Source organism: Hoplias malabaricus, chromosome 3 (assembly GCF_029633855.1).
Source record: "Hoplias malabaricus isolate fHopMal1 chromosome 3, fHopMal1.hap1, whole genome shotgun sequence".
Classification (NCBI taxonomy): domain Eukaryota; kingdom Metazoa; phylum Chordata; class Actinopteri; order Characiformes; family Erythrinidae; genus Hoplias; species Hoplias malabaricus.
The window spans coordinates 38,338,520-38,361,171 of NC_089802.1; the positions used below are offsets into that span (position 1 = coordinate 38,338,520).

At 45.3% G+C, this 22,652-nt stretch overlaps 1 protein-coding gene across 4 annotated transcripts in view; it reads right to left on the bottom strand.

Moving 5' to 3' along the window:
* Positions 1 to 6: 6 nt before the first annotated feature.
* Positions 7 to 22,652, bottom strand: part of chd6 (chromodomain helicase DNA binding protein 6) — a 62,781-nt gene continuing 40,135 nt past the window's right edge. For all 4 annotated transcript variants that reach the window (XM_066663295.1, XM_066663297.1, XM_066663296.1 and 1 more), the window contains 16 exons: positions 22,280 to 22,439; positions 21,982 to 22,071; positions 20,643 to 20,746; positions 19,838 to 19,961; positions 18,619 to 18,694; positions 18,471 to 18,525; positions 17,907 to 18,156; positions 15,343 to 15,551; positions 12,885 to 14,696; positions 10,234 to 10,370; positions 9,050 to 9,265; positions 7,963 to 8,424; positions 6,757 to 6,951; positions 5,165 to 5,308; positions 3,506 to 3,610; positions 7 to 2,465 (listed from right to left, as the gene is read on the bottom strand). In XM_066663295.1, coding sequence (XP_066519392.1) covers positions 1,503 to 2,465; positions 3,506 to 3,610; positions 5,165 to 5,308; positions 6,757 to 6,951; positions 7,963 to 8,424; positions 9,050 to 9,265; positions 10,234 to 10,370; positions 12,885 to 14,696; positions 15,343 to 15,551; positions 17,907 to 18,156; positions 18,471 to 18,525; positions 18,619 to 18,694; positions 19,838 to 19,961; positions 20,643 to 20,746; positions 21,982 to 22,071; positions 22,280 to 22,439 — 5,102 coding nt within the window. In that variant the 3' untranslated portion in view covers positions 7 to 1,502. The remainder of the gene's footprint in view (positions 2,466 to 3,505; positions 3,611 to 5,164; positions 5,309 to 6,756; positions 6,952 to 7,962; positions 8,425 to 9,049; positions 9,266 to 10,233; positions 10,371 to 12,884; positions 14,697 to 15,342; positions 15,552 to 17,906; positions 18,157 to 18,470; positions 18,526 to 18,618; positions 18,695 to 19,837; positions 19,962 to 20,642; positions 20,747 to 21,981; positions 22,072 to 22,279; positions 22,440 to 22,652) is intronic.

The window sequence follows — 22,652 nt, forward strand, 5'->3', positions numbered from 1 at the left end:
GAGGTTAACTCCTAATCTGAGGGTGCCCACAAACGTTTGGCTACAGGGTGTACTACAGTTCCCATGACTTATTTGTTAGACGTTTTGAGCGTAAAATGAATGGGGGGAAAATGACTGGAAATTCTGTATTTTTTTCCCAATCTTTCCATCATTTTTAAAAAGTGCATAATCAGTTTTGTTTAAAGGGAATTTGAATCTGGATTAATTTACATTTCCCGTTCCAAAATACAAATAACTCAACACTATTTTGCGGTGTGTGTGTGTGGGGGGTTCAGGGGCTGTATCTCCCTCCTCTGCTGCTGAACCTTCAGCGCCTTCAGGACCCTCTCACGCCTGACAGTCCTCAAAGTGTTGATTTTTTTTTCTCCCAAAAAACCTTTAAACCCCATCTAAACCCTCCAGGAACCAAAGCTGGCCTATGGCACTCACTGTATTCCCCCGCAGCCCACACTTAGAGGGCCCTGAAAGTGCGGACCACCCCTCTGAAAGAGCCCAGGGCTTTAATTGAAAGTGACATTGTGGGAAAACAAAAATCTCTGGATTGTTCTCGGCGGTCTTGCTTCCAGAAAGCAGGCGTGCTTTTAACTTCCTCTGCTCCAGAGGCTCCATTGCACTCAGGGTGTGTTTGTGCGGGGGGAAGCTTATAGCTTTTGTAGAGATTGGGATGTTCGCACTAGCAGCTAGGGCAGGGTCCGACTTTTTTTTTTTTTTTTTTTTTTTTTTTTAACGAGATAGGAGTGGGTTGGCCTTTGTAAATATATAAAGGTGACATTTCTATGGATTATAATCTAATCTCTCGTTAGGAGCGTAATGTCGCCGTCTCTGGAAGGCCACGCATCTCCACGTCTTCATTTCTGAGTCGCTGCACTCACAGAAAGAGACGTTCACGCCTCATGGACCCACTCTAAAACCACCTGGAATATAATCTCCTCACATTAAAGGAGCAATCGGTAGTTTCCACCAGTTATTATTTACTCCTCGTATGATGTGGAGAACACACTTACTTTGTCGTCCCTGAATGCACCTGCTTATGCTCCACAGAGTGGGTCCCTGCATTACGTACAGCATCTCTGACACACACGGGCCACTAGGGGTCAGTGTAACAGCTTTTTAAATCTTAATACGAAGGGGGAATATGTAGAGAAAACGGCTGACTGCTCCTTTAAGGTAAAAAGGTTACTGTTACCGGTTTGGAGATGCACGGTGTTCTTCCGAGACGGCGAGGATAACCCCCAGCGCCCTGGAGTGTGATAGAAGACAGTAAAAATAAGAATAAATGATGTAACCTCTACTCTAAACCTCCTCCAAGGTGGAGGCAGGACCCTTTTTCCCATGATTCAACACTGAGAAGGGTGTGGTATTGAGACCTGTAAGCGTGTGCATGCTAGTTATGTGGGAGAGGATTCCCCTGTCTGGATTAGGCAGCATCTATAAACATTAACAAGTGGATAGTTTAAGGTCCTTTACACAAACGCTGACCAACACGACACGACGTTAAGAGTCTACAGCACGCTCTCGGTTACGTCCGAGCTTCTCTCCTCCGGTGAAGGCTCTGTTACGCCCTCCTTTGCTTCCCTTTCTTTTGCCTCTCTCTCATTGTCATTGTGAGCTGGAGTCTTGCACGTGACCTCTGCGCTTTCCGAGGCGTCTCTCGGCTTCTCCTCCGCCGGGACCTTGCTCTCCGGTGTCTGTTCCCCCCTCGTTTCTTTCCCTCCGTCGTCGGCGGCTTTCTTTCTCTTCCTCTTGGGGCTGCTGCTGCTGTCCGCCGTGGCCAAGGCCGGGAGAGTCATGATGCCGCCGTGAGGGAGGAACATGTGCGGATACAGCAGTCCGTGAGACATCCCCGGGATCAGGAAAGGGTTGAAGGCTAAGTGGCTGCCGGTACTAGTGATGCTGGGGCTGCTGCTAGTGGTCACCACTTTCCTCTCATCCTCCGTTTGCGGCCTATCCTCCGCGATCCGTAGCTTGTCCACGCCGGACCTCTCTTCTGAGCCCGCCCTCTCGTCTACGGAGCTCTGGGATAAAGCCGCCGTGGCTGAGGAAGACGAGGAGCTAGTGGAGGTCACCATAGCGGCGCTGGGCGAGGTGGAGGCACCGGAGGTGGTGGAGGGCGGCTGGTTCATCATTCTCCCTACGTGAGCGCTGTAAATAGGCGGCTGCAGAGGCTGGAGCATCATGGGGAGCATTCCCAAGCTGTTCTTTGCGTCATCACTGGAAACTGCCGCGGCAAAGCCGTGAGGGAAGCCCATTAGACCTGTGATCGGGATCCCAGGGACGTTGCGGAGATTGGGTAAGCTGACCAGGTCCATACTGCCGATCAGACCTCCGTTCATGAACACTGGTCCCATCAGCTCGGGGGCTTTGGGCATCTCGCTGCGGGGTCTTCGGCCTCGCCGCCGAGCACCAGCGTCCCGACTCACCGGCTCCGTCAGAATGCGAGCAAACTTCCCCTCTGGGAGAAAACCCTATGGGAAACACAGGAATACACCCTGTTTTAGGATGTCCAAACATACAGAAGATAGAAGAACACTGGATTACACTTTACTGAGGGTCATCTTTTTTAAGGCTACCTCCATTAGCCATTCACAACAACCTTAAACACAATTAGGCTACATGTCAACATCTATAATCATCATCATCATCTTTTCCGCTTGATTTGTTTCAGGGTCATGGTGGTAACAGGGCGAGCAAAGAAACCCAGGCATCTCTGTCCCCTTCAACTTCCACCAGCTGCTCCCGGGGATCCCTGGGTGTTCACAGGCCAACTGGGAGATAGAAACCCTCCTGGGTCTACCCCAGTTGGCTGTGCACTGTGAGCAGCACTAATGTAAACAGATGCAAATGTCATACACAGCCCCTCTCCATGCGCTTGAGAGAGTCTCACAGCACTCAGAAGCACAGACGCCCACCACCTCTATAGGAGTAGGGGGGGGGTGGTAGTTCTACCTTCCGTAGGGCATAGTGTGGGTCATAAAATAACAGCCTGTGTACTGTTGGGCTGCGCTGAGCATTATATCTGTGAGCACAAAGTTAAATGAAGGGTTTTCGGCACTGTGCAGTTCAGCTCAGCACAGCCTGACAGTGCAAACCGACACGTGTTAACAATAAAAAAACATTCCTGGGAAAGCAAATTTCAGTGCCTGGTGCTGGAGGAACAGAACAGTTGTAAAATAAGTGAAATAAGATGGTTCTACACCATTTACATTTGAGACATTTGTGGTTTAGCACACACCACAGCAGATGATTTTCCAGCGAAACTGAGGCTCAAATCGCACACATTCAGCGATAAACCAACCCAACCCTAGTTAAATATAATTCTGGGCTAAATACACACCTATGTACTGATGTTTAATGATTAGCTCTGGATCACGGGTCGTGGAACTGTGCCCTTCGGAGGGGTGAGCTGCAGTCTGTGATCCAGAACCAATCAGACAGCACCACAACCTGACTGCACTGGTGTCTGTGAAAGTTCAATGTAGAAATGTGCTGTTAGCTGGAGACTTACTGAATGCTTCACCACGTCCGCCCAGTCTGGAGCTACGGAGTACTCTGAGTTAGCGTCCAGCCAGCGAGAGAGCTCCTTAATGGCTGGAGCCATAGCGCCACCCAGCTGCAACCAGGGGATTTACAGCATTAAAAGTCATTGTTTTTTTTTTTACATATTGTTATATTATTTAAAACAAAAACAACAACAACATTTATATTATTATTAACAACAACAATAATAATAATACCAATATGAATTTTAATAACTAATAATATCTATATCTATTTAGACCACTTTTTCATATGCAGTAGGATGAAGTGGTTCTCAGCCTCAACTCTAAAGTGTGATCAAAATGTGAAATGAAATAAAATGTGTAATTGCTGGTAATTGTACAACACTCACTGAAATGTGTCTTCTGCATTTAACTGTGTCTTCTGCATCTGTGGCAATGGACACACACACACACTAGTGCACTGGGGACTGTGAACACACACACTAGTGCACTGGGGACTGTGAACACACACCCAGCGCGGCAGGCAGCTATTCCCAGTGCCCGGGGAGCAGTTGCGGGTTCAGTGCCTTGCCCCAGGGCAGTTCAGACATGAACAGGAGGAGGAGGACAGCGCTGTTCCTTCACTCCCACGGCCCCCAATTTTCCCAAACCTGCTCTTCTATTAATTATGACCCTGTCCCTAAAAATCATTGCTGTAAATGCTTAGTTATCTGATGGCGTGCTGTTTGTATCGCGTCACGTCCAGAGGCTTCCACGTGCATGTGGACATTTTGGAAATAACCTTTTTTCTGCTATTTGCCAAATAAGAAAAGAAAAAGGAAGAAAGATCCAAATATGCTCAGAATACGCTCAGTGCAGCAGGGGGCGCCACTGATGTCTGAGTGGTTTATGTTTCTCTAAACTCTGTGGGACAGGTTTTATCGTTGTGCCTTAAGCCAGGTGTACACTGTGATTTTAGCCCGATTTAAGTCCAATATGTTCGTAGCGGACAGGATTTCAGGACCAGCCCGGATCTTATCGGGTTCGGCTGACGTTTGACGTGTAGTGTGAGAAGGGTAGTGACCTCCGGCGAACTACCCCAGCGAAATCGGATTGACCAGTCCGGCGATGAGATGGATTTCTGACTTGTCAGATATTTTAGTCGCTTGTCTCTCAGCGTGAGTAGAATTGAGCCCATTTCTCCACGTCACAACCTGTTTTCCCAAAAGTCTGCAGATGCCAGGTCTTTGCAGGCAACGTGTTGTGTGGACTCTTGTGTGGAGTGCATTCTTACTTACATGATTTGTCATTAACCTCCGACCATGACAGGCATGCACGGGGAACATGGCAGGAACAGCTGGTGTCCTTATGTTGCCTGGTACGTTTCACTGTTTTTAGTTGTGCTTTGCTGATGCTATCAACACTGCGCATAGTTTCTATAAGCATATCTCTCTCTCTCTATCTTTCTCTCTGTGTGTGCTTGAGTTTGATTACAAACGATTCAAACCTGCAGTGTGAGCTGCCACCAACGCACACGACTTTCTAACCACTCCACGCTACACCAACAAGAGTCTAACCCTACAGCTGCCTCTCTCTGTAGATGATTAGAGCTGTAGGTTTTTAATAAAAAATAGTTTATTTAAAAAAAAAAAAAAAAAAAAAAAGTAAAAGAGCAAGTGTCTCACCCTGCGTCCTGTGCTCCGGTGGACCACTGGGACCCGCTCCTCTCCAGTCAGAGAGTTAACGTCCAGCTTCGTAGGATCTTTACAGCGATGTCTCCTCTGCTTCGGACGCTCTACAAAACCCTGCATGATCCCTGCAGTCTGAGACTGACACACAGAGGAGAAGAGATGAGAAGCGCTAGATGGACACTACAGACTGTGCAGCATGGCTCCAACAAACATACATTATCAAACAAAAGAATGCTCTGAACATAATGAGTTAAATTAGACAAACACATTCACTGAGTATCTAACATTGAGAGACTGGACTCTACTCTCTGTTTGGTCCCTGGTTGGTTTCCCACAGCTCCTCCTCTGAAATGTATCAGTGTCGTCTCTAACCCCGTCTCTAAGGGGAACAGCGCGCTTTGGAAACCACAACAACGGCGGCGGAAACGTTAAGCGGCGTTTACTCATGGTGTATTGGCGTGTTGTTGTTGTTTGGGACTGAACACAGCTCCGTCATCAGTTCAGACAGATCAGTAGAGTTTGTTCCTTCCTTGTTGCAGCGTCCAGCTCTCGCTGGATTCTTTCGTCGGCCACCGATCCAAGGAGCGTTTGAACCTCTTCAAAAGACCACGGCGTAATTTTACGAGCTGCCATCGTGAGTCGGATAAAAACAAACGTGATCTCTGCTGCAGCTGGAGATTTTACAGATGGAGAGTTGGTGCTGGTCGTCTGCGTTGCGTGGCGTAGAGTGACGACTCTCTCTGGACAATCAGCGCTCTGCAAGGTTTACACGCCAAACCTCTAACTGCATTAAGAGGTGTTTGGAGTTCTGTTTGTTTCTGATATCGTTAAAGACGTCAGAGTTTGTCTGATGTGTTCACGCACAAAATAAATCCTGACTAGAACCAGCTACGTTAACACAGCAGGTAAAAGTGTCCCAAACCCAATCGGTTTCTTCAGATGTGACACAGACATGTCATTTGTGTCGGTATGAAGCTGTTTAAATGTGGATCAGAAGAATATTAAACTCATTTTGCCTGTGTTTGTCTCTTCTTTGGAGACCTTGTGTTTGCGAGAGACCTGTGCAATGTTTAAAAATTCAGTCTTTAACTTAATATTCTTCTGTTTTTAACACAGCGCTGACCTGGAACAAAGACCAGGGAGGTGTTGTGACACAGTGCTGTAGTAAAACTCCGCTCCCTGTCCTTCACTTAAACAAAGTGCTTTGTGTGAAACAGATATTTCCTTCTGGTCTGAGTCTGAAAGCGTTGTCCTTTTGCATGCGTGGCTCAGTTTAGGAGAGAGATCTGTTCACACTGATACAGGCTCATACGGTACATTATACAGACAGTGAGAACAGCAGAAACAAATCTGTGAGAAGTGTGTGTGTGTGTTCTCTGTGTACACTGACTTGTGGGAAGTGTGTGTGTGTGTGTGTTCTTTGTGTACACTGACCTGTGGGAAGTGTGTGTGTGTGTGTTCTCTGTGTACACTGACCTGTGGGCAGTGTGTGTCTGTGGGTCTGTGTGTGTAATCTCTGTGTATGCTGACCTGTGGGAAGTGTGTGTGTGTGTGTGTGTGTGTGTGTGATCTCTGTGTACATTCACCTGTGGGAAGGGAGGCAGCTCCATGCTGTAGCTGGGGTTTTGTCGGAGCCACTCCATCAGGCTTTTATTGGCCACTTCTCGGTCCACACTAGAGGTCAGAGTCTCTGAGGGAGGGGCAGAAGTGGCAGTTGTGGGGCAGTCGGACTGAGAGGAGGTGGAGGAAACGATCGCATGGTTTATACCCTCTGTTCGACTCTGTAAACCACACATAAAAGATATGGAGAGGTTTGGTTACCATTACTTTGCATTGCACAGATCTGTCTGCCCCTCACCTGTGCATCAGCAGAAGTCAGTGATGTGTTGAAAGTAACAATTAGGGCTCCGTCTCATTGCTTACACTTGCTCCCTTTAACCTTCCACAGCAGAGGTGCTCACTAGCGCCCCCTATGGAAACGTACCTTCTCCAAACTCCCAAAGAGAGCCAGAGAGTTCTTAAACAGGATCCAAAACAGCTCGGCAGGTAGAGACAGGGATGGCACTATTAGGGGGTAGAAGCCTTTATTTTAAAACAGACCTGGGGCACTATGTAGAGAGGAATTTGAGATTAACTCAATCAATGTACTTTAAAACCCTTACATTTAGGGGGAGAACACACAAGAACACGCACTAAAATGTGGACTTTAGGGTTAGAGCCAGAGGTCATCGGTCGCCAGAACAGGGAACTCGACATACACTGTTCCCCAAAGCAGCCCTGACTTTTCTGGAAAGAGGAACTGTATATCGTCGCTCTCTGATTAAAAGCACGTATCTGCATTTTAATCGTTTTTGACTTTTCCCCACGTGTTAAATGTGGGCATTGATCTCTGTTTGTTCACAGCGGCTAATATCAAACTGACCAATGAAAAGCTGAAAGATCACAACAATGATCTCATTGGCTACTAGAGCTGTCCGTCAAAACCACGTATCCCCCCCCCTCCCCAGTGTTGGAGGGGCCAGTGTTGGAGGAGAATACGCTGCGGGGCTGTGGTCACACGGAGGTGGACGTGACTCTCTGGAATCCACTAAAACAAATCCACGTTTGATAATATTTACTGTGTGCAGCAGACACAAGACCATTTTACACATGAATCTTTTGGACATTCTCCCAATAAAGATCTTTATACGTTTCTGAGTGGTACTGGGTGTAAATGGTGCAGTGCAGTAGGTGGAGGAATGTCTGCTCCCTACTGAGGGTGTGTTCCGTTATTCCCCACCTCCCCCTCTCACCTGCTGGTCAGATAAATGAATGCTCTGTCCCTTCATGAAGCCCAGCTCAGACTCGTCCACGTTTCTCCTCCTTCCTCTCCTCCTCCTCATCATCGGGTCCTCTCTGCGAATGCTGCCATTGACGATCTGCCCCGTGACGGGGTGAATGAGTCCAGCCTGCAGAATCCCAGCCATGTCCAGCCCCATAGAGCTCAGGCCAGTTATTTTATGGGTTGCCGATTGGACAGGGTGGGTCATGTGACCCATAGGCCCCGCCTCCCCACTGACCGTGAGCTCCGAGGGTTTGGACAGGTCCATGGCGGTGTCCTGCCAGCCGTTCAGGAACAGCGCTCCTCCTCGGTGAGGAACGCTCACTTGCAGCTTCTCCCCCAGACTCGACTTGGCCAGGACCTCTGCCTCAAACTCGAACCCTCGCCTCGGACGCTTCAGCTCGGGGAGGAAACCAGGGCTCACCAGACGCTCCTTTAAGGAGAGAGAGAGAACAATTTGATCAAACAATAAGTTCAAACATCTACAGCATAGCAGAATAATGTCTTTAAAGAGAAGAAAATAAAGAGCTCTCAAGGCCATTTATTATGAAAAAAATTCATGATCACATTACTGTGTGAATCTGGAGGCCACCAACCCACACCCTATGAAACAAGACCCCCCCCCAGTCAGTTTTCTGTGCGCTGCAGAGACTTTAGAATGGCCCCACCCCTTCGCCTGAGTCTGTCCAATCAGAGGTTAAACTCAGGAAAACGGACACAACGAGCGCGGAGCAATAAAAGCACTGAGTAAAAACGGAGAAGAAAGAGAACAGAGTGAAAACGGCTAAAAACCAGAGCTTCTGCTCCTCGCTCCTCACTGCTGTGCGCTCGGGGTCTGGGTGAACAGCGAGCGGCTCATTATCATTTAAAGGAACAGGTGCTGAAAGCGGGCGTTCTGAACAGGGCTGTTTACACAGGGGGAGAACACTGCTGTGGGGCTCGTGGGATTTGGACCAAAGCAGGTCACAGACGCTTCACTGAGAAACAGAACTGTGTTCCACTGTGGAGAAGGTCAAATTTAGGACCCAATGCTGTATACTTTCTGCTGTGATCTTTACCTTCTGAAGGCGTGGTACAGAGTGTGGGATGCTGAAGTTAAGGCTCGGAGGTAGAGGAACCCTGGAGGGCAGGAACGGCGTTCTGGGCTGAGTGCTGTTAGCTGGGCAGGTGTTAGCTGTGCAGCTCGGAGGCTCGTAGTGTTGTCCGGAGGAGGGCCACTTCCCCTTCAGCACAGCATGGCACACACTGTCGATGCGGTTAATGACCACGCGGTCCTGTCAGGAGTGAAAAATATTACAGGGATTAGGGATGCACCCAGGCAGCCACTTTCTCCATGTTACACTGACACCTAGTGGCCTGGATATGTCAGAAACCTATTTTAAACACGGCCTCTACAGAGAATAAAGAGTTCATTCACAGGCCTGTCATCATAATTACGTTATCGATTTATCCTTCAGTGTTTGGACATTTCCTCAGTGATTATTGCTGACCGCACTGTTGTCCACTGTGTTTACCGTGTGTTTGTTTACTGAATAATAAACATCTCGAGGGTTTCAGCCGCTCGTTCTGCTCTGTGAACTTGAAAGCAGTGAACTGACGGCAGCGCCCTCTAATGACTGTCAGTCAGTGCCTCTGTAAATAAGGTATATATTGAAATATGGAAAATGTGAACGCAAGTCATTGCTATTGAAACGTTTAATATAGCGATATACATTGATACTGAATTATTGTCCAGCCCTAATTTAAAGGGGTGTAATTACATCAGTATTGCTATTATTGCTATTGCTATTATATTATCTTATATATTATATCAGTGCCATAAACTAATCTTAAAATGACAGTAATATTGATTATCACACTTCTTTCTGGAACAATAGTTCAACCCCAAACAATGGCAACGGTGACAGGTTAATGCATTCGGGCAAAGCAAAGCTAATTTAACTTTTAATTAGAGTAACATTTCCATCTCCAATTAACTGAGAGCCTCTGGAGCAGCTGTGCATGAGCCAGCATCAGTCAGCATATAACCTCTGAGCACTGGGCTGAGCAGCAGTGTGGCTGTTTTCTCTTGATGAGGTGGGATACAGGACTCATCCCCCAACATCAGCACCTGACCTTCCTCAGCAACGGTCCATTACATCTAACGTCAAACTCCGGATTCATTCCCTTCTGAAATGTTTTGCTGAACAGGTGTCCTCTTCCCTTTGGACACAGAGAGAGAGTACGGAAGTGGACTCTGTACCTTAGGCCACTCAGAGAAAGAGTAGAGAGCTTTCTCCTGCAGAAGCTGAGCGATGGTTGGTTCTCTCACGTCATGAAGGTTCTCCTCACAAGCAGGAGCGAAGCGCTGAGCCTCGTAATGACCGTCTCCCAGCAGAGCTACACACACACACACACACACACACACAATTCATACTCAGAATAATGTTGAGTACAGTTCAAACCGCATCGTTACTGTGATCACCTTAGCCATGACGACAATGTTAACAAAGCAGAAGCAGGGAATCGAACCCTAGTCATCAGTTTTCAATGATCTGAGCTGTACCTGAGCAGGGAACTGAACCCTAGTCCATAATGACAAACCGGACACAAGGGCTATTGCTGCTGTGATGTTTGCTTTGTGATTACAGCAACACTTCCTCAGAGTCCTATAAAGCTGTGTGGTAAATTATCTTTTCCTTTAGTTGGAATAAACCCCGCCTCTTAACATTTAACACAGTTCAGAGGGTCACACACTCCCCGACCAGACCTCACCTCTAAATTAAGTGTGTCAGACAGATATGGCCCACTCTTATGTCTACAACAGCTGGATCTATTTCAGATCCCGTCTTTGTTATGCTTTTTAGGACAGTGTCCATTTAAAGTGGTAAAACCAGGTCTTTAGTGCTGTCTCTCAGTTATCAGTTCAGATTCAGTCTGGACTCGGACCGTCTGAGAGCTTCGACACTTTCTAGACCTCATCCTGGGACCCAAGGACTCCATTAAAGTAAAAAATCCATTAGGTCCAGACTGGTCTCCTCTCTTCATTTTGACGCCGTCAGAAGAAGTAGTTACAACAGCTTCATTAATTAACGGGTAACAATTTAAATTAATAAGCACTTCCTGAGGGCAAATCAGTAGTTATAAATGGTGAATAAGTTACACTTTAGTTATGGTCAAACAACTTCCTTAATAAACACTTTATTAATGTAGGTTGTTCTTTATGAACTGCTTCCACAACATTAATAAGCACTTACTGACAGAAAAGTGATTGTAATTGAGAATGAGTATGTTCTGCTTTAGTTGTGCAATTGCAAAAAAAAAAAACTCTTTCAATCTAATGACCACTGAAATTTTACACCATAAAGTGTATGTTATTTTTATTCTATTATGTCCCCACTGTGTTCATGTACCGTTCCTTTAAAACCACGCTACCAAGTAGTACCTGTAGTCAAGTGATTCTGCCCCTATCTGCCACATGGAGGAGAACCTAAACACTGAGGCCGACCGAGCGACTCAAATCACATAAGCACAATCACTCACCAAATATAAACAGAGCTCAGAAAACAAGAGAGGAACAAGCTCCCAGCGACATTAGAGAAACTATCCCAGCTTTAGCACTGGAGCATATTTACAGCACAAGCCTCGACAATCATTCAATTAACGATTAATAATCGTTCATTAATCGTAATCTTGGTAAAATGTACAGTTAATCGTGATACAGATTTGCACTCACATCGCCCAGCACTAACACGAAGAAAAAAAAAAACTGCGGTAAACACAGTTAACTCCTTTACACTGACCCTACACTGTTATCTACAATAATAGTCAATATGCCTTGCAGCTTACAAACACACGTTGACTGTAATAAAGCGGTTACTCTGAATGTCTCTTCAGCTGCCAGCATATTATATAAATACATTTATAACACGTTTGCAAGCTTTTTTATAAATATCATGTCAATCTTAAAGAAGTAATTATTAAGAAGCTGCCCTTAATGCTATAGTTCATAACAATACAATAATGTAGTTTCACACTAAACTGGATATTGTAAATGATTCATAGTGACTTCTGACCAACAGGACACCAGAATATACACTTACCACTAATCCACCAATTACAGCAGGTGAGTCCATTTACTAGCAATAACTACCACGTTAGACCAGTCTGGACTGAAGTATTTTTAACCTGTTCATATTCTAAGCTCAGCATGCCGTGACAGTTCTGGTTGCAACTTACAATGCAAAAATATTTAGGACATTATTAAATGAACAGTTAAAGACCATATATAAATACATTATATTTTACTCATTTATAAGTGCTTAGAACTAATATGCTAATATAGCAGCATGCTATGCTGTGACCCTGAATTGGATAAGCGGTTACAGATAATGGATGGATGGATGGATGGATAGTTAATTAACTGCTGCCTAAAATTAATTAACAGTTAAGAAGCCGACCTTCAAATGCAGTGTTTGTACCAATTAATTTGAAAGGTATTACATGGCATTAATAACGGCTCACAATAATAGTTATTCGCTCATTAACAGTTACACGGTAGCACTTTATAGATCAGTTAAAGGTGGGTAATGATCAGAGTAAAAAAGTAAGTGACAATTTAAAGACAGCATCAGTCAGAAACCAGCGACTGTGTGTTTCAAACTGACCACATCATTTCAGCAGATTTACTGCCCTGTGTTTGGGGTCATGACCCACATAACACACACCTCACCACAGCTGCGGCTACTGGATTATTATTTACTAACAACTACGACACAGATACTTTATTTTTAAGCTGAAACAATTGGCTATTATCATCATATTCCCAAATTATTACTCACTGTTGACTGATCTTTATAAACAATTCTAACATGTTCAGAAGAGCACAGGAACGTTTAATGAAGCGCACCGTACCTGGGCTCTTTGTGTCCTCCTCCTTTATCTCATCCTTCACTTCCAGAACAGTCTGCTCCAGATGAGGGGTCAGTGTGGTGCTGTCTGGCTCCACCTTGACATCGGACACTTCTGGACACAAGAGGAACTCCTGTTTTATTTGAGGAACCATTTCAGGATCTGGGAAGGTGTGGCTATCTGGAGCGGCGGTGGAAAGAGCTGGAGATAAAGGGAATGACGAAGGCAGGGGCTCTTCTGCAGAAAGAGTGGAGTCATCCAGAGTGTTGTCCACCATTGGTTCTAGGGGTTCTTTCCTTGGATCTTCATTGGACTCTTTCTCCATTTGGTCCTCACTGGGATCTTGGGAAGGAGACCCTTCAAATGATCCCTCAAGGGTCCCTTTGTAAGGCTCTTCTAAGGGCACTTTACTGGACTCCATTAGGAGTTTTACACAAGGCTCTTCCAAGGACACTTCCTTCAAAGGCGTCTCGATTGAATCCTCAAATGGCAACTTGTCAGATTTTGAAGGTTCTGCCAAAGGCAAGTCCTCTTGTGTCTTCTCATCAGTTCCTAAAAGATCTTGGGAAGGATCTTCTTTCTCAAACTCATATTCTACATTTTCCGGATTTGGATCACTGTTCACAATGTCGGAATCGTTCAGTTTCTCCTCCAGTTCCTCGCTGATTGGCTCAGTTTGGTCCATGGATACATCCGAAAGTGCAAGAGGTGCTGGGGGAGCATATTCTGGAGGACTAGCAGCTAAATCCGGTTGTTCCACAGATGTCTCGCCAACGTTAAGATCCTTAAACAACATGAAACTTGGTGCCAGAGGTTCTACCGGGTTGCTTTGCGAGTCTGAACTTGGCATGCTCAAGCAATCCGTGAGAGGATCGTCCCGTTCTTGTCCATCTTCGGTTTGTGCCGGGTCCAAGAATCCTGTTTCCAACGCTGGCGTACCCAAGATGGGATCGGCTTCGTTGAAGATATCAGAGGGCTCAGCATGATCTGAGCTCTCCCAAGGAGTCTGAAGGTCATTCAGCTCGACCGAAGGTGCCATCAAACCCGTCTCCTCTGAGGAACCTTGTTCCCCGACCAGAACGTCACTACGAAGCTTCCCAGCAATGGAATCTGCCATGTCTCCTTGTGCCCCGCTTAGCTCTCCTTGTACTCCGTAGGAATTTAACATGCTTTGGCCGGCGGAAGCAGAATTAAACGGGAATCCATTGAAGGCCTCTTTCCCAGATTTGGTGTGAAGCGAATCTGAGGCCAAGCCTTCATGCTGCAAGGATGCAAGCTCCAAGGTATCATCCAGTGGAGGGCAGTCTAAGAAACCTTCCCTGGTGTTTCCAGGCTCTGATGCTGCAGCTGACGCTTCTGAAGGATGATGTCCATGAGCATTTGAGAGTGTCGGTGAAGGATGCAAAGACGGAGGGTGGTATTCCGGGGGCTGGGGAGAATGGCAGTGTCCCAGATTGGGGTCAAACAGGCAGCAGTGCTGATGCGGAAGACCCGAAACCGGATATCCGTAGTTCTCTTTGTGGACATAATTGCGATGGGCCTCCAGGAAGGACAGCTGTGAATCGTTGAGGATGTAGAAGTCAGTTCTGCTCAGGCCATGCTTAGCCACTCCGATGAGAAGATCCCGGTCATGCTTGCCACACTCCCACCAAACCGGAAGATAAAGGCTTGGACGGCAAAGCTTCAATCGCTCGGCCAAGAGAGGGTGACGAAGGACCTGCTCGCGGACTTTTCGCAGGAGTTCGATGCGGTACAAGGTACGAGCGGCACGTTCTTCAGTTATAGGCTCCACAAAGATGCTGGGGTCAACAGGACCTGCAGGAAAAAGAAGACCAGACTTCATCAACATCTGTTTGTAAAGGTGCTCTTTAAATAATTTTCCTAAATGGCCAGTCCGTGATGCTCTATAAGGGCGTGGTGTTCTCACACTATCTCTAGAAAGGGAACAGCCTTGTGTCTTGGAGATAATAACTCTGTTCTGATGAAGCTGAGTGTGTGGATCTTCTGTCTGGAACTAAACGCCCTGAACTTAAACAGGAACAGCTCCACTTCACTCCACTGGATAAAACGCCAGCAAGAGCAATACCTGACATTTTAACCACAATTAATCATGACTACCCACATGGACTGATGAGATTAATTGTAATTAACTACAGACTGGTGCAATTGTTATGGACTACACCAGTTGATGCAATTAATCACTATCAACGATATGAAGTGATGTGATTAATCACATTTACTACACAATCTGATATAATTGATCATGTTAAACTTTTTAATGCCCCTAGTTTTTCTATTTACTAACGTATTTATTTCACTGATGCTTTCTGCTGCACCGTGTCATTGAGGCATTACATATATTCTATGTGTAAACTGCTCACTACATGACAAATGAGTTTCAATTTTCCCCACCCTCTACTAACCAACTCATCCATTCATCAGTTCACCCCTCCATCCGTACCTTCATCTTTCCTCGGGGGGAGTCTGCAGGCTGTGCGACACATGGACACAAAGCCCCAGAAATATCTCTCCAAACTCTCGTCTGTTTTTCTCTCCAGACGTGCAAAGACCCGGAACTGGCTCCAGTCGAAGATTTTCTTCTCGGGGTCGTACACCACGCCGAAAGAGGAGACGGTGCGGTAGAAATCGGCCTGCTCTCGCCGCGTCCACCTGGAATGAGAGGACACTGAGCATGAGGGACAGTCTGTCTATCAGCAGCACTGTCCAATGAAACACAACACTCTCAGGAAACAGAACGTAAAGCTGTTTAAAGAGACATATCCCCCTCGTTTCCACAGTGTAACAGTTCTGTTTCTTAATGAAACGTCTATTTCCTGCTTTGGCCCAAACCCCACGAGCCCCACAGCAGTGTTCTCCCCGTTTAAACAGCCCTGTTCAGAACGCCCGCTTTCAGCACCTGTTCCTTTACGCAAGGCAAGTTTATTAATAGAGCACCTTTCGTACACAATGGCAATTCAAAGTGCTTTATAGAGCGATACAGAAAAATTACAGTAGAATTCAAAAGTAAAAGAAAATAAAAACAATTAGAAAGAATAAAATAGAATTAAACAGAATTTATATATAAATAAATGATTAAAAGATATTCATTAAATTTAAAACAATAAAAACAGTGTAATAAAAAAGACAGTTATTAAAATGGTACTAAAAATAAAATAAGTAAATCTACATTTTTCATTCAATCTAAGGTCTTTAGTGTAGATTTGAAGGGAGTAATATTTGAGGCAGATCTGATGTCCTCCAGGAGGCTGTTCCAGGTGCAGGGGCATAGTGTGGTTCTGACCCGGGGCAGTATGAACTGACCGGTCCCAAGTGACCTGAGGGGCACTGGGTTCATACACTTCAGCAGATCTGTGATAGATATTCATCTGAGGCAGTTCATTGATTTATAAACAATAACACTTGGAAGCCAATGCAGTGACCTGAGGACAGGAGCGATGTGCTCGGTTCTCTTGGTTCTGGTAAGAGATCTAGCTGCTGCATTTTGAATAAACTGCAGCTGCATGACTGTGGACTGAAGTCCAGTAAAGAGACCATTGCAGTAGTCCAGCTGCTGTCTGGTTGTGACACATACACTTTGAATTTTGGTATGTTCTTAAGGTGATAAAATGCAGATTTAGTTATTGCCTTTATTTGGTCGTTAAAGTTGAGATCTGAGTCCAGGATTAGGCCCAGGTTTCTGACCTGGCCTTTAGGCTTTAGAGCTCTGCTGTTAAACTGAGCAGTGACCTCAAGTCCTTGCTCCTTGCTGCCAACCACAATCACCTCTGTTTTATCTTTGTTTAGTTGAAGGAAGCTGTCCATCACCCAGTAATTTACTGATTCTAGGCAGTTGCAGAGTGTGTCAATAAGACTACAGTCACCTGGTGACAGAGCTAAATAGATCTGAGTGTTATCTGCATAACTATGATAGGCGATTTTATTATTTTTAAGGATTTGTCCAAGTGGTAACATGTAAAGGTTAAACAGTAGATGCCCAAGAATTGACCCTTTTGGAACACCGCAGGTCAACGATGTTCGTTTTGATTTATAATTAGCAATAGCAATAAAGTAGTCTCTACCCGCTAGATACGATCTGAACCAGCTAAGGAACTGTTCCTGAAAGCCCCGCCCACTTCTCTAGTCAGTCTAAAAGGATGCTGTGATCTACAGTATCAAATGCAGCACTAAGATCGAGAAGCACTAGCACAGATATTTTACCGCTATCTGAGTTCAGACGGATGTTATTTAGGATCTTTATGAGGGCAGTTTCTGTGCTGTGATGTGGACGGAAGCCTGACTGGAATTCATCATCATAACAGTGAAGTCAAATTTGCTGAGCTGAATAATAATGATAATGAGCCGCTCGCTGTTCACCCCGACCCCGAGCGCACAGCAGTGAGGAGCAAGGAGCAGAAGCTCTGGTTTTTAGCCGTTTTCACTCAGTTCTCTTTCTTCTCCGTTCTCGTTTTCCCCGTTTTTACTCAGTGCTCTTATTTCTCCGCGCTCGATGTGTCTGTTTTGCTGTGTTTAACCTCGTCTCGTAAAGTCTCTGCACTTGAAGTCAGAATGCCTTGTTTTATCTTGTGTTTTCTGTGCACAGAAAACTGACTGGGGTCTAGTTTCACCCTGTGTGGGTTGGTGGGCTCCAGATTCACACATTAATGTGCTCATGCATTCAGAGCATGATTTATTTGTATTATGCCCCTTTCAGAACAGTCTTAGTCAGATTTGCAGGTGCAGAAACAATTGCCAGCTGATGTAAAGTCGGGTAATAAAGGCAGGCCAAAATAATTTTAATATATGAAATGGTATATACACCACTTTAGCCCAGACTCTACCCTGGCAGGATTCTCCACTGTGTCCCATGTCATATCTTTCTTCTGTTTGAATATTTAATTACAATTATACCTTACTCAGAAACACTTTAAACCTATTTAAACATCCAATAAAACTAGCTCTATTGGTCCAGCAGTCATGGGACAGTTGAAATGAAACTTTTGTCTGGTATTCGTGAGTGTTCCTCACCTCCGTTGCCACTCCAGGAAGAGGGGGTCCGGTTCGGTCTGACAACGGCGAGGGTCTTCGCCCAGTTGCCAGGTCACCGCTCCTATGTTCTCCTGCAGCAGGAAGTCGTGTCGTAGCGGCTCGCGGCGAGTGTAACGCTGGTACGCCGTGATGAGTCGCCGTAACCTGGCCGTGAGGGCGGGGCCAGCAGGCCACTGGACACGCCCCCCTTGATCCACAACATCAGCAGTCTGTCCGTCTGGAAGAGAGTCTACACGGTATAAAACAATAAACACAGTGAGATCATAACATACAACTGAGATCAGATTAACATCAGACCAAACATTAAAGCCACCTCTTTGTTTCAACACACACTGTCCATCCTCTGAGCTGAGTATAGTATTTTGTTAGCCCCTTTTCACCCTGTTCCTGTTACACTATAGCCACTGCAGCACTGAGAATGATCCACCTCCCATCTGGGAGCATCTAGGAATAACTATGATTTGACCTGGTAATTTTATAGACACTGGTAGTGTTTGTTTCATTGAGACGGTAAAAACTAAAGAGGTCAGGGTAAAGACGTACCTGCCACTGCAGCGTCCTGCTTCACCGTCTCCTCGGAGTAAGGGCTCTCCTCGTCCTTTAAAAGAAACAAGTTTATCGTAACATTCAACTTCCAGACGTTTTTGCTTCAGCATGCTCCAAAGGTTTATACCTCTCGACTCAGTCTGACCTTTCTCTCGTCCTTGTCCTCTACGTCCTCCCCCTTCCCGTCGGCTTCTTCTTTTATTTCGTCTCCCTTACTCACGCTGAAATATGAGTAAATAAAATAATTGTTAGCATTTAAAGCTAAAGCTGCAGAGGGTAATTATGTATAAAGCAGTGAGAGCATGTGAAAGTCTCCAACTGAAGTAATCCCACCCCAACTTTCAGCCCTGTTCAAAAAGAAACTAAAACAAAACACACGAGCGCACACTGCCGGACTACAGCTGGAGGAGTCCCAGAGGGGGCGGGGGGGAGAGGTGTGCAGTGCAATATGTTGAAATTTCTCTGCTGTTCTAGTGCAGGCTGCAGGTTGTAGGCAGGATGTGAGGTATGTGAGCTGTCCAATCATCTGGTGCGGGCTGAATGTTGTTTAAGGTCCTGCAGCTCCTGAGATTATGATTTTGGTTCAGTTTGTGACGATTATGTGAATGTAGTGTTTCAAAACACAGAACAATTCTATATAAATATCCCACTCCCGCTTTAACAGAACTAAAGCAAAGTAAATGCACTGTGTGATTCCAGGGGTTTATGGAGATAGATTAAGTGCAATCTTCTTGATCCAAGTTCCGTCACGGCAGCTAAACACTGGGCAGCGTGCTCATGGCAAGGCGATGGGAATGATCAGAGTTCGAATGAGGCATGATAGTGGGAGCCAGATGGATGTGACATTACATTGTTAACATTCCTCAAGTCACAGTGTCATGTGTTTACCAAGAAAAGGTCACCGGAGGCATTACCACCCACAGTGGACAGCGCAGTTATTGTGACTTGTGGCCTCCGCACAAACAGACATGCCACATTCAATACAAGAGGACTGACCTGCACATCCCACAGATCACTGCGGTGTTCTTTAGCTTCCATGGGATATTGGAGCAAAAGACCCCTCTTGTATGTCTGGGGATTCCACAGCTTCATGCGATTTGGCCACACACAAACCCTTCCACCAAACCTAAACTATGTGTACCGCAAATCCTCAGATGATGCCATACAATGCCAGTCCTCTAGGGTCAAGTAATCTACCTCACAGGACCAGGGGAGGGAGCTGCTTGTCCGTTCATATGAACAATTGTAGGCACCCTATACCCTATGAGTTTCCGCATGTTGGTGTATATCTTTTGTGTATTGTTTAATGAAACATAATGGACTGGAAATGAAATAAATAAAAGTGGGTCCTTGTTAGATTTTACCCGTCAGTTGCATCGGTCGTTCCCTCTGACTGTTCCGCCGTTAAAGCTGTAACATCCGGCATCCCCACTCTCTCCAGAAAACACAGCCCAGGGTCTGCACGCATCGCATTGTACCGCTCATAACCTACACACAGATCAGACAGCAGAGATAAGACACCATCAGAGATCAGACACCAGTCTCTCCAGAGATTAATGCTCATTATACCACTCATAACCTATACACAGATCAGACATCAGAGATCAGAAACCAGTCTCTCCAGAGATTACACCACTCATACCCTATACACATGAGACATCAGAGATCAGACACCACTTTCTCCAAAAATTACAGCTCTTTATACCACTCATAATCTACACATAGGTTAGACATAATCAGAAATCAGACATCACTCTCTCCAGAAATTACTGCACATCAATACCACTCATAACCTATACACAGATCAGACATCAGAGATCAGACACCACTCTCTCCAAAAATGACAACTCTTTATACCACTCAACCAACACACAAATTAGACATCAGAGATCAGACACCATCAGAGATCAGACACCACTCTCTCGAAAATTATAGCTCTTTATACCACTCAATTTACACCCCATTAGAAATCAGACACCACTCTCTCCAGAAATTACTGCTCATTAATACCACTCAATCTAAACACAGATCAGACATCAGAGATCAGACACAATCAGAAATTAGACACCACTAAAAGCCTACACCAGACATCATCAGTAAATCAGCATGATGAAAAAGTGTTAGAGATGTAATTAACCTCATTCCTTTAACAATTCTCTTGTATCTTACCGTGTTTGTGAACTCCGATGAGCAGAGATTTATCAGCGTCCGCATCCCACCAGCTCGTGGGGATCTCAATATAATCTATATCAGGCAGCGCCACCTCCAGTTTACTGCAGAAAACACCGATTTTATAATCAAAAGTACTCACAGAGGCAGAGGGAGGACCATAAGCAGTTAGTCAGAAGCAGAGGTACTCAACAAGAGAAAAACACTCAACAAACTACAGTTACAGTTCAACTCAGTTAGGACATTTTCACCAAAGGGGGCGACAAAGCCATGGAGAGTATATAAGAGACATCCACTTCTAGGCAGTGTTACTTGATTTTAGTGATTTTATCCAGTTAATGGGTCTTATTCCAATGGCAGATCATTTAACATGTGTCTAATGTTGTATTTTAACAAAGATCTGCCAGATTACATTTAGCTGCAAAGCATTTGCCACACGAGAGTCACCGATATTTCAGCCTTCTCATCAGAAAATCCCTGACATCCTGTGTTTCAGTAGTTGCATAAAGTGTGACATTGATTATGCGTCATGCAACAGTTCATGCGATCCTGACTAATAAAGGACACAGGGCTTTTCCTCAGAGTTTGAAAACGTAGAACACAGGTTTAAACTCGCAGGGAGGAAAGAAATGTTCTTTTGACGTCATTTTTAATCTCAGCTGTTTGGTTTTAAGGCTGGTTTTATGAACAAAAATCAGATGTATACCCTGCAGAAATCATTCAAACACATCAATACAGCTTCTGTAACATTGTGTAATCTCGACTTTTTGACGCATCATGCTAATTTTAAATAGGAATTTATTGGGAATTTTGTGTGACAGCCATCAGATATGATTAAATAAAGTTACAATCGGAAATGCCTAAAATATTGTGGTTGTTTTCTCAGTTTTTACTCAGTGTGTTGTATTATACTCGTTGTGTCTGTTTTGCTGAGTTTAACATCGTCTTTGTGCTCTCACATAAAAGCGGGTCCAGCGCTGTGATTGGACAGACATAGACGAGGGGGCGGGGCCATTCTAAAGTCTCTGCACTTGACGTCAGAAGCGGAGAAAACTGTGGTCTTGTTTCACAGTGTGGGGGTTGGTGGGTTGCAGATCCGCACATTAATTGGAGTTTTAATAATGTATTATTTAAATATAAATAAGTGGTGTAATAAAGTGAGGTGCTGCAAACACCACATAAAAGAAAAAGATACAGACAAAGTGAGGGCCAAGGAATCTGATGCACATTTCCAGATCTCAGCTGCACCTTAACCCCCACCATGTGAAACAGAGAACTAAAATGATCCGGTGAAGAGTTCTGGTTTGTGTAAACTTGTGAGAGGAACAGAAGTGTTTACCAGGCCGGAACTCCTTCCAGAGCCTGAGCAGCAGCTTCACCGAGAACCTCCGCCTTCAGATAATACAGCATCCTCACCCTCAGCAGCACCCTGCACACACACACACAGATATACTCCACAGATACAGAGCAATATCTATTTCTACTGTCTGTGTATAACAGACTAACACAGTTTATCTTCTTTCATTCACACACTTGTCGGATTAAATCTAAGCAGGTTTTCTTTGAGCAGCGCCACAACAACCACTCAATGACGTTAATGGTTTCCCGCTCTGCGGTGCTGTAACTCAGGCTCTCACTTGTTGCAGTGCTGTTTGAGGTGTTTCTTGTAGCTGTCATCCTGCAGCACCACCTCTGGATTACAGTGAACCAGCCAATCGGCGTTCTTCATTTCCGGAGGACTCAGAGAGTTCTTCATCTTCTTCCCTTTACGACCCCGAGGTACAGGCACAGATAATCCTGCACACACACACACACACACAAACCTCAACAAACAGTCTAAATTTCAGATGAGTGAGTGTGACTGAGTGAATGTGACTGAGTGAGTGAGTGTGACTGAGTGAATGTGACTGAGTGAGTGTGTGAGCATGAGTGAGTTTGTGACTGAGTGAGTGTGAGTGAGTGTGCCAGACGTGTTGGAAGGTGGGAGCTTCACTCTGATTGGCTGCAGAG